This window comes from Poecilia mexicana, unplaced genomic scaffold (genome assembly GCF_051168715.1).
Source record: "Poecilia mexicana isolate PSO_F unplaced genomic scaffold, ASM5116871v1 scaffold_6, whole genome shotgun sequence".
Classification (NCBI taxonomy): Eukaryota; Metazoa; Chordata; class Actinopteri; order Cyprinodontiformes; family Poeciliidae; genus Poecilia; species Poecilia mexicana.
The window spans coordinates 29534206-29545771 of record NW_028263375.1 but is presented as its reverse complement, the minus strand read 5'-3'; the positions used below and the strand labels follow the sequence as shown (position 1 = coordinate 29545771).

At 40.6% G+C, this 11566-nt stretch overlaps 1 protein-coding gene across 4 annotated transcripts; it reads left to right on the top strand.

The window, feature by feature from the left end:
- The first annotated feature begins 1523 nt into the window (after positions 1 to 1523).
- On the top strand, positions 1524 to 8234 carry LOC106922915 (calcitonin gene-related peptide 1). Of its 4 annotated transcripts, XM_088006561.1 has the most exons (5): positions 1533 to 2304; positions 3195 to 3286; positions 4793 to 4927; positions 7285 to 7472; positions 7569 to 8234. In XM_088006561.1, exons 2-4 carry the CDS (start codon positions 3201 to 3203, stop codon positions 7442 to 7444), a joined length of 381 nt encoding a protein of 126 aa, XP_087862687.1. In that variant the 5' UTR covers positions 1533 to 2304; positions 3195 to 3200; the 3' UTR covers positions 7445 to 7472; positions 7569 to 8234. The 4 variants fall into 4 exon arrangements, with proteins under 4 accessions (XP_087862686.1, XP_014851156.1, XP_087862687.1 ...); XM_014995670.2 differs by having other exon boundaries at positions 1526 to 3286; XM_088006560.1 differs by having other exon boundaries at positions 1524 to 3286; positions 7285 to 8234.
- Positions 8235 to 11566: the final 3332 nt, after the last annotated feature.

Here is an 11566-nt window from a genome sequence, read left to right as displayed (position 1 = left end):
CAACTGGACATTTCCACGAGCAAAAACCCCGAAGAAGAAGACGGCAGGAAGTAGTTGGAGGATCATAGCGTGGCATTTTTTTGTTTATGACTTATTGCGGTAAACAAACTTATTCAGCTGTGATTTAATGGAAACACCACAGATGCGGAATTGTTTTTTCGAGATTCGCGGAATACTGAGAAAGTTTTGGGCATGTTTGTATTGAAAACGTAGCTATTGAGGAGGAAGGACGATGATTTTTTTTCACCTTTTGAAGATACTTTGGACTCATGCACACAAACATCACACTGTAAAATAAAACATTAGGACTAGCTACTAATCCTAGCACATCTGTTGAGCATCCTGTTTAAAGGTGTGTCCACACCTGGAAAGTCCTTTGGTGGGCTTGTTTGGTCTCTAGAAAGTAGACTATTTCATTTGGTGCAGTTTTCTTTAGGATTGTCCTTTTTGCAAGTGAGTTATGCCTTGTAGACACAGCACAGGGCAGCACAGCACAGACCTGGAAGGGAAACAAATTGACTTTGATGAAGTTCTTTTACTTTAATGCGGCATTGTTTTTGAGTTCTTGTCTTTTCTATTTACTGAATAGTTTGATGCATCCGCCCAAACATCAAGGAGGCTCAGTGTACTCCAGGACCATCCACAGTTCATTGTTGGGAGCATCCACGCAGTTTATTGTGAAGGCCAGCAACTGTGAACACACATTTGTGCTATTAATGACTTAATGTTCAAATGCTTAAGAGGGAAGAATGCATTTGCAAGAGCCTGTAGCAAAGTGGTGGCTACCTTCACTAACAATATGAAGAAAGAATTCCACGATCCAAAGCCCTTCACCGAAAGACTGCACAAACCTTTTATCTGCAGAAACCTAAACAAATACACAAGCCCAAGGAAATGTCTTTGTTCTTATTTGTGAGAAAGTGCCTACTAGAAGTTAGAGACTCCAAAAGATGTGGCTTGAGGCCCGGCAGCTGCCTATTCAGCAGTGATTTAGCAGCTGACAAGGCTGAACCATGTGGCTCAATAGCACTAAAAGGCTCATCCTGTATAATGGGGTTCCTCTGTGACGCAGACATGGAGAGGCAACCCCTCCCCTTTAGTTTACTCTGACATATAGGCCTACACACACACACACACACCTATCCAATTTGTCTAGCATTAAGTACACATAGAAAGACATTTTCCATACACGCGTGCTCAAGTGAGGCAGTTTAGAAAGAAACACACACATGCACACGCCGCCCTGCCCCTCTAATGAAAAGGCAGGGCATTGAGACAATTGTACAGGGCAAACACTTGTGTAATTGCCGTTGAGAAACGGCCCTTGTCGCAGGCTGTCATTGATTGGTTGTTTGCTCACTTGTGTGGGAGGAGGCCTGAGCAGCTTCGGTCATTACTGGACTGGCCGTGTTAAGACTTTATTACCTTAATGTGGTTCGAGGTTTTTACTCCGGAGAGACAGGAGATTGCCACACTTTACTTGTGGTTTTATAAATAATAAAGTGGTTGCAAGACCTGCTGAGAGAGAGAGAGCAAAAATTGTCAGAAGGTAATCAGTTATTTATGCTTGAGACTCTAAAGTTCTTGGCTAACTACTCAAACTCACTGCAGGAAGTCTGGATTGTGATTAAGCACAATGAAGTTGGAGGCATCCAGGCAGCATTATGAATGAAGTGCAGGAGTCCAGAAGTGCGTCACTGTGTAGTATACGTCCATCCCCAGCAGATGGCCCCGCCTGCAAGTGCTTATTCAGGAGGGGAAGCGGTGACTTACAGGGGTGGGGGTGCCCTTTATTGATCTCCTAGTTTGAGATGCAGCATGAAACGAACCATTTTTGGAAACTTTTTTTCAACTATTTATCGCCGGCAGTGCTACTGCACGTCCATCAGTTCACTCTGCTTCTTATTTGATTAATGACATCAATGCAAACTAGTGATGGCAAATGGTCCATATGACTGGTGAATTTTGTGAATGGAGCACTTAGTGACTGAGGAATGACGTCAGCACAAAAGCCATGTCTCTCAGCGGCGAGCCAAGTCCGAATGGGGGTCTAGAGGAGGCTTCCCATTGGCTCGCCGTAACATCACGGCCCACGCGATTGGCTGCCAGCAGATAATTAAACACCTACACAGTCGATGCACAAATCCGAGTGGTGGGATATATAGGCTGGTGGTTGGCACTTCATGCAACAGAGTCGAGTTGTTCTGCAAGTTGAGAGAAAGTCAACTTCTTGTTGTTTTGAACAGAGATTCAGAGAGATATTTATATATATTTATTTTTACTGCTTGGTGATTATCATTGAAGGTGAGTGTTGACTTCCTTTATTGTCTTGATCAGTGGGTTGGGGTTGTATTTTGACTCTTTGGCTGTGGGTGGCAGCTGTTTGACTGGGTTGATGTGAATGAAATGAGGCTGGTTACCAGAAGCAGAAGATGTTGGGAAGCTCCCGTTTTCCTCTTGGGGATTAAAGACTCAGCCAAGTTGGAAAAAGAGGGAGGAAAGATAGAAACGATGAGGAAGGAGATTTTCAGAAAAAGCAAAAAAAAAAAAAAAAATTTAAAATTACTGAGGTGGTGCAATTTATGAGAAAGAGAAAAACGAGCAGAAGCAACCAGCTCAAAGTGTGCGTGTGTGTTGCAGACAAAATGTGCGTGTGTGTTAGAGAGTGCTGGAAGCTCATTACACTAATGCACTGGTCCCTTAGGGAGTTGGCAAGCTTGGAGTAACCCCCCCAACACCACCACCACCTCTCTTTCACCCCTCCTCTTCCAGCAACTGCTACCTATATTGCAGAGTCTGGGACCCTTGCCTACCTTTCCCCCCCTTCTCAAACACACACACGTACACACACATTTATGCACACCCAGCTACCTGCAGGCATGTCGCACTCCAGTCCCCGCTGCGAATGACAAGAGAGAACTACATGTCCTGTGCTCGCTGCTGGATATTTCGGAACAGTGCGTTTCGATGAACAAGAGTAGAACGGGGGGTGGTGGCTGCCGTGTGTGTGAGGATGAGGAGACGTGGGAAGAACTAAACCAAGTTTGATAGGAACTCAAAGGTGTGGGGGGAGGAGGAAGAAGGGGCTCGGCGAGCAGCAAGTCCATTTGTTACACATGTTGCCTTGTAGATACATCAGTACGCAAGATGCTGATAAGAGGGTTGGGGTGGGGGTGTCTTCCTTCCTGTTGCAGGGGACCATGGTTATGTTGAAGATCTCAGCTTTCCTCGTTGCCTACGCCCTGGTCATCTGCCAGATGTACTGCTCACAAGCCGCCCCTGCCAGGTGAGACACGGCTCTTGCGATTTACTTTTCGTTCAGGCGGCTGTCAAGCACTTGCAGTGATTTCTGGATTTAAAAGCAACGATGATATGGTTTCCTGGTTTTCAGGAGTTTTGCTCTTTTAAAAAAACTGTAGTCTTACAAGGTTTTTCTAGTCATTATGTCTTTCTTTTTGAGGAATTATCTGCAGCAACTTTAATAGAAGCAGTAAAAGTTGATATACGTAAATGTACATATACAGGTGTTATGTTTTATTATCAAATGTATAGCATACTGTAAATTCAGCTATACAGCAAAAACACAAAATCTTATACAGTATTTATATTCCAGTCTCTAATGCAAATATCTTGGTACACTTGGAAATAAGACAAACTAAATTATAAGTAATTTTTCAGCAAGATATAGAAGCTTGTTTTAAGTCAATAATTACCTAATATTGATTTTAAAAAGTAACATTGACAGATTTTTTTTACTTGTAACATGGAAAAATGTCTTGTTAATAAATGAAATAATCTGCCAGTGGAACTAGTACTTTTAGTCAATACTAAGGAATTGTTAACCTAAAACAATCTCCTATTCTTTGCTGAAAAGTTTATTGTAAGCTAGTTCTCTTATTTGAAGTGTATCAAGATATTTCCACTAGAAACTAAACAAAAAGGTACTTGGTAAGATTTTGTGTTTTTGCAGTGTAAGAATACATTCTAACATTTTAAATATTTTACATTTAAAAGGTTGTTTTACTAATTCATGCAACTTGATAAAATGGAATAGAATAGAATGTGCTTGATATAATCCCAACCTTGGATGTCTTAATTGTAGCTAAACATTATGATGCAAATAATAAAAAAAAGATAAAATTTAATGCTTGGTTTAGAATTTAAAAGTCATAAAGTTAGGAAAGAAAACCTGAAAAACATTGAATTAGTTGCACAAAATGTGATTGCACATCTATTCCGCTGTTTACATACTATTAATAAAACACAAAAAGAGGAAGTTGTAATTCACTCCAGAGGGAGATAAATGAGACCTATATATCCATATGGAGCTCCATTCCAGCCACTCTCCCGAGTGTTCCTATGAAGCTATTGATTTTGCAATAAATCTAAAGCTTGTTGGAAATCAGCCCCCCTTTCTCAAATGGGGCACTTTCCGCAGATTGTCCCCCCCCCCAGCCGATCCCCAACCCCTCCCTAGTGTTGGCCACTGGCCCTCAAACTCAGACGTCATTACTCTCCAAGGTGCTGATGTCTCCGCCTCCCCTTCCCATCCATCGTCTTTACCAGTACCCCAAGATCCCACCCCAACAAACACACACGCATCCTGGCATCTCGGGGCGTTTGTGGGGCCGTGTGAGCTCTTAGACCTCTTAAAAATCTTCAAAACCAGCTTTTGAGTTACTTAAATGCCCCATGAAATGTGTGACAAATGTCCAGCAGCTCCCTAAGGGCGATAACTCCTGCCCCACTGACTGCTTGTCCCCTTGTTGTCCCCTGAACCGTCCCATCACAGACCAGGTTTAGAGTCCATGTCAGAACGAGTCACGCTCACGGACTACGAGGCGCGAAGGTTACTGAACGCCATCGTCAAGGAGTTTGTGCAGATGACGGCAGAAGAGATGGAGCAGCAGGCGACCGAGGGAAACAGGTACATCCCATTCTTATTCCCTCAAATAATATTTCCTCACAGCAGAAGCAACTCACAGACGACTCGATTTCTAATGCAATAATGTAGAGTCGTCTCAATCATCAAGTTAATTTCATTTATATATTACCATGCCTTATTCTGGAGACTTACACAAATAGTGTGGTGGGTTTAAGAACAGATTTGTTCTACAACTTTCTAGAACATGTTCTAGAATTATTAGACTACATTTTGTTCAGGCGACAACGTGGACAGGTCCTGAACCTGGCTGCTTTCAGCGAAAATGTAAACCGGACAGATTGTTTTTAGATTGTTCCCACGTTTCACTCTCTGGTTTCATTCTAACACCACTGCTGATGCATCATCATCAGTCAGCTCTAGAGAGGTATGTACTTTTGGCAAAACCATAGGGGAAAAAAGAAAAAAAAAAACATATTTTTTTTCCACAACAAAATGCTAAAATGGAGAAATAAAAAAAAAATCTGTATTCTCTGTCATGACCCTTTATCCCGCATGAAACAAGCCTGGTATTGACTTTGTGTGAAGGGGTGAAAAACTGCCTGCTGGGCATGTGAAAAGCATATATTTACTTATCAACCCCCTCGCCCCCCACCAAAAAAAAAAAAAAAAACAAGTGTGCATGATGCCAGTTACAGTTACGGGAAGCTGCATGACTGTGGGAAGTGGATGGGTTGTTTTTGTTGGTGTAAAAGATGCAGGATTTCTGGGAGAGGGGGTTGGCGCATGACGGGATGGATGATGAGTTCTGTGAATGTTTCAAAATAGAAAAGCTGGTGGCATGATGCTGTATGAGGTTTGAGACGTTCCTGTTCCACTTTTGTTTAAGCTGTGACGGCATGAGACAGAAATGCATGTGAGGTCAGAGCAGAGTGCGAGTGGAGGCTAGAGAAAAGACCAAAACGATGATGATTTCTCTTGCATGTTTTCCCTTACCTATGAGTCCTTTTTTTCTCTGCATGTCTTTTTCTGTGTGTCCCCTCCCCAACAGCATGGGCAGGCCCCTAACCAAGCGCTGTTCCAACCTCAGCACTTGCGTGCTGGGCAAACTGTCTCAGGAGCTGCACAAGTTGCAGACATTCCCCCGCACGAACGTGGGAGCGGGAACGCCCGGCAAGAAGCGCGGCGCTCCTGAGAGGGACAGCTATGCAAGCTACGGCGAGACGTTTGACAGCATCTAAACCCTTCTTTCTCCTCTCCCTTCTCCTCTCTCTCCCTTTATTTATCCTTTCTTCTTACCTATCCCTTCATCCCGGTTTGCTCTCCATATTTTTCATCCTGGCAAGTGCATGCTAACTCCTACTGGCTTGTTTGACATGAGAAGAACCTGATTTTTTTCTCTTTTTTTATGTACCTCTTTCCCACTTTTTCCCTGCTTGTTTCTTTTTTTGGCAGAGAATAATTTGTTCCTTTTATCTCAGACAATCAGACATAATTTACACAGCTGTAATTTACAATATCAGATATCCATTTCTGTGTAGTGTTATTTGATGGCATCTGATAGACAGATCACTTAATGTAACCATTAATAAATAATCCACTCATTAAGACACCATGTTTGTTGTTCAATAAACGTATTTTTCTACCAGGAAGCCTTAGCTCCTGTTCGTTTTTTAAAAACACACAGAAATTGGGTTGCATGAACACGCGAGAACAAAATTTAAATGAATTAGAGTGTAAAGTCACTTTAAGACGCCTTGGAAAGGTAAGACAATAACCCGATTATGAGACACCATGTTGTTCAACAAATGTAGTTTTCTACCAGGAAGCCTTAGCTCATGTTAGTTGTTTTTAAAAGACAAAACATTTGATTAGCATGAACACAAGCAAAATTAAATAAATTAAGAGTGTAAATATACTATAAAATGCTTCAGTATGTCCACAGGTAAGAAAATAATACACTGTTGAAGACACCAATGTCCTTTATTATTATTAAGCCTTAGCTCCTGTTCGTTCGTTAAAGACGCAAAAATTGGTTCATATGAACACGCAAGAACATTAGAGCGTAAATACACTTTAAGACGTCTTGAAATCGAATAAGTTGTCAATCAGTTCAGAGGTAAGAATATAATCTGCTCATGAGGCAAGATGTTTGTTGCTTAATGAAAAATCAATCACGTAAGACAGAAATTAAACGAATTAGAGCGTAAACGCACTTTTAAGACGCCTTGAAATCTGTCTGGGAAGTCCTCAGTAAGTCAACAGGTAAGAAAATACATAAGCTGTTACCTTATTTGTCCACTTTTATCAAATTTGTCGTACAGTCACTGTGTTGTGGTGTTAGCTCACGTAAACGTCACGTGGTGTCTTCGTGCTAATCTCCCTTTGCTGTCCTGAAGCAGCGTTACAGCACAGAAGCGCGCCTGCAACACGGCCACGTGCGTGACCCACCGCCTGGCCGACTTCCTCAGCCGGTCGGGGGGAATAGGCAACAGCAACTTCGTTCCCACCAATGTTGGCGCCAAGGCCTTCGGCAGGCGAAGGAGAAGCACCCAGATGTGAGGGCTCCCCATCAACCTTCTGGGAAATGGTAAATACAGTTTTATACAAATTGTATTTTATCGATAAAAGTTTGGCGTTGTTTCCTTAGGATGTACCTCAATTTCTCTAATTTTCTGTCTTTCAGAGGCGGACACCTGGAAAGAAAAAAGGAAAAAAAAAAAACAACAACCTGTGAACAAAAATTCAACACAGCAAAACTACGCAGATAAATACTAAACTGGCCCTTTATCTTCTCTTTCACATTCTTACTGGAAAAGAAAGGATGTTTTGTCCCCGTTATCCATCCTGTTAATAATCTTTTTCTTTGGCTTTTGGCAAATAACTGAAAAAAAAATTGAAAAAAAAAAAGCACTTTACTTTCTGTACATGAACAAATGAACTCCTTAAAGTTAAAAAAAAACATCCCGATGGTTACTCTTTTTTATACATGAATATTATTGGAAAATAAAATGAAAACAGCAGTGGTTATCACTTTCTTTTTTTCGCCCCACGTTTCACCTCGTTAGAGCACATTTGTAGCACCGACCCCCAGCTGAGATTCATATATTAACATTCCCCCCTTTACACTGGTAAATATCCTCCCCACTTCGCTCCCCTCTCCCCACACAACGGCTGTTGTCTTGTGCCTTGATGTAGAAAAATTTACATGAACATGATTGTACGGCTTCGTTTCGAGACGGCAATGAAGAACCCGAGTGAGGATGAGGAGGAGAACGGAGATGGATTCATATTGTAAACAATATTGTGAAAAACAAAAATTTCAGCAAGATTAAAATGTATTTTAGATACACTTTGGTTTGAGGTAATTGTGTTGTTCTTCAAAGCATTTTGTAAACAGATGTAGAGAGAGAGAGAGAGAGAGAGAGAAACATCACCTGCCACTTATACTTATACTCACGATGCTGTCATTGATCCCAGAACAAATATGAAAACTATTAACATATGAGTCAAATTTACAAATACAAACAGTCCATAGAGAGCAGAAACGACTCATTCCAAACAAACCGGATAAGTCTGGATACATGACAAGAAAAACAGGGAATTGCTTAACAAAAGGCAGCCAAAAAACAACCACAGCTGGTTGACACATGCAGCGATATTTTAGGCAAAACGTAAAAAAATAGGAAATTTAACATGACGGAAACCTTTTTGGGGGGTTTTTCTTGTTGTTACAGCAACACTCCAATAGATGGCAATCTAATTATCCACACAAAAAGTTTCTGTGTGGCTCTACTGATGTGCTTCAAGAGAGGAGAGAAGCCTTCCATTCTCCAACACCTCAAGCTGCCTTCTGTAACGTCTTCATAGTTTCACAAATGATCTCAAAATGGCATAGAGTTACGGTTAATTCTGTAAATACCTAAACTTGACTCAGAACATCAACCGTGGTGCATCTGACAGGGTTCACAGCAGCAGGTAATACGTTCCACGCAACACCGAGTAGATTCCCCGTCGTGCAGATAAACATTTCTGTCTTCCTGTCAGTGATTTGGAATAATTTGTTGTGTAGTGTTTTCCATAGAAGTTAAATTAAATGGACCAAATCTTGAATCAGTAAAAAAAAAAGAAAGAAAAAGAAAAAGGCCTTTTAGTTTTGGATCTTAAATATGCCACATTTATCTGTATAGATTTTTTCTTCCAAAATGAATAAACAAACCCAAGGTCACCAAAAAAGCTTCAGGTTTACAGCATCCCTTCCTCCAAGGTACAGGATGTCTACAGTGTTCTTAAAATTTAAAGACATTTCCTTTTTGTTTTTTTCTGGAGGTTTTATGTGTTCACTGTCTGTAGGGAATATTTCACTCTACTGGTGCATGACTGAAAAAGGAAATTGTATTTTTGTTCAATTTTAGCCTCATGTATTTCAGAAACGCATCAAATATTGAATTACTTTATTCAAATACATTCCATTTTAAATGTAAAAGCATCGTAAAAGCAGCTCTTTGAAAGGGTTTCTTGCCTGTAGGTGACATTGTATCATTGTGGAACAACACACTGAAATAAATGTCTCAAAGAGTGTTTCACCATCATTTTTTTTAATTATCTTTATGAAAAGTTGATTATGGATACACTAAACTCAGGCTGTTACTGTAATCTTTAAGCTACAGTTTATTATTATGGTAACCTTTTTCTAATTTCCACACATTTTGTTCCATATAACGGATTAATTCAGTCCCTTCAAGGCGGAAGAGGCTAGAAACCACTTTCTATGTGTCTTACTGTGCTAAAGCTACCTGTCTACTGTCATTCTCACTTATGCCATCCTAATGGTCTAGTCCAAGTTTCTCCTGGCAGTTTGTTTCTTCATCACATTTTAATTCCAACTAATTTTCATTTTAGACAAGAACTGTGATATTTAACCTACAGAGTGCAGTAGAGTCCTCACGGTTCGCTGTTGTCTTAAGATAACACTGGCAATTAATTTAGCTTTCCAAAATTAGAGATTTTTAAAATCAATTATAAACTAAATAAGTAAAAACAACTTTAATAAATTACTCATGCTAATGATGTACAAAATAAACAACTTAGGCCCCTAACCTTGTGAAGATACTATACTGAATGTGAATGTGAAGTCCAGCGATCTGACTTCACATTCATTACTTACACACTCTTGAAACTTTAATTAAGACAGGATCCGAGTGTGCTCTACTTCTTAATTTCCATATTTGTCTAATTGTTCACAGAGGTCTTTGTGATTGAAGATCTCAAAGTCCTTTGTGTCGATTGAAGGTCATCTTTCAGATCATTGCTGTTGATCTGGTCGTTTTGAAGCTGCGTTTACATTAATGCGACTTTAGAGACGGAAGACCTAATGAGTACATTCCAAATGGGGGGGAAACTTGCCAAACAGGATAAAGTTGATCCTATCAGGCTGCATGGATGAATGCTAAGCAATGCAACCGAGCAAATAGGGGATATTTGTCACTACTTGCTTCACGCTCCAACACACGTGTCTGCGTCAAAAAAACAAAGGAGTTTTTTGTTAAACATCGTACATAAGCTCCAGTGAAATGCAAGAAATCGGTGAGAAAGGAAGCAAGAATTGACAATAAAAGGAGTTATTTCATTAACTGCCTGGTGAAATAACTCCCAGCTGATGGATTTGTAGGACTAATACAACAACGTATGTCATTATTGTTGAAGCAGAGAGGGGAATTGTTTTCTATTCCCCCTCGAACTTTAAAAAAATCCCTGATCTGTCACACTGTCTGCTGCTCCGTCTGCCAGAGAGAGAGAGCAACTAACTTCCACATGGAACATTTTTCTGAAATGACAGAAGAGGAAAAATAAAATCTCATCTCTATATACCGGATGATTGAGAGGAGCAGGAGGTTGGGGGAGCTGATTCTTGGGGTCGGTTAGGTTTTAGGATTCTCTCTCAGCCGTAATCTAACAATCCCACTTTGTAAATGAGAATAGCAGTCCTAATGGCAGACAGCTGCTTTGAATGGGGCCCTTCCAGGCACGAATTAAACAATTCATATCGGAAAGAAACCAAGAAGTGGTCCCCCTGCCCCCATCTTTAAGTGAAAGACGTGCCTCTCGTCCGGTTCCCCGAAACCCACACCACAGACCCGCTTCCAAACCGAGGGTTTTGGAAGACGTTTTCCTTTTAAATAATAATTTGATGGTTGGGGAAATAGAGAGCTGAAGGCATGATGCTGCATCTGAGATGGTTTATGTTCCACCAGATTCTGCAACTTAGCAGATTACTGGTTCTACTGAGAGGACCCTGCTTGGTTCAGACAAATCATTGAACAGCATTCCTTTGTTTTTACAGTGTACAACTTTTCTGCTTTGCTTGTCTTTATTGTGGAACTTATCAATATTTTATTTTTAACAAAGCTGTTTAAAGGGATATGTGAGGATTTAGTCTGGATAATAGTGCTAACAGTAAAAAGAATGTATTATCCCAGTTGAACAGCTCTTTCTATCAAAACATAATAAAACCCGAGTGTTTCTTAGGTTCCATACTGTGGGGTCCCGTTTGGAAAATTTGCACAGTCAGAAATGAACAGCAATAATTTGGTTTGTTCATGCACACAACATTTCAGCTTAAAACAAAGGATGAGCCGTTTCAATGGCAATAGCAACATTTACCAGTGGCTCTATGCCAACAGT

What these genes read in the sequence shown, in the direction of transcription:
- LOC106922915 (XM_088006560.1), top strand. Translation starts at nt 3,117, where the DNA reads ATGTTGCCTTGTAGATACATCAGTACGCAAGATGCTGATAAGAGGGTT. An exon ending in TCACAAGCCGCCCCTGCCAG is followed by an intron (nt 3,287 to 4,792) that starts GTGAGACACGGC and finishes GTCCCATCACAG; the next exon opens with ACCAGGTTTAGAGTCCATGT. An exon ending in CAGGCGACCGAGGGAAACAG is followed by an intron (nt 4,928 to 7,284) that starts GTACATCCCATT and finishes GTCCTGAAGCAG; the next exon opens with CGTTACAGCACAGAAGCGCG.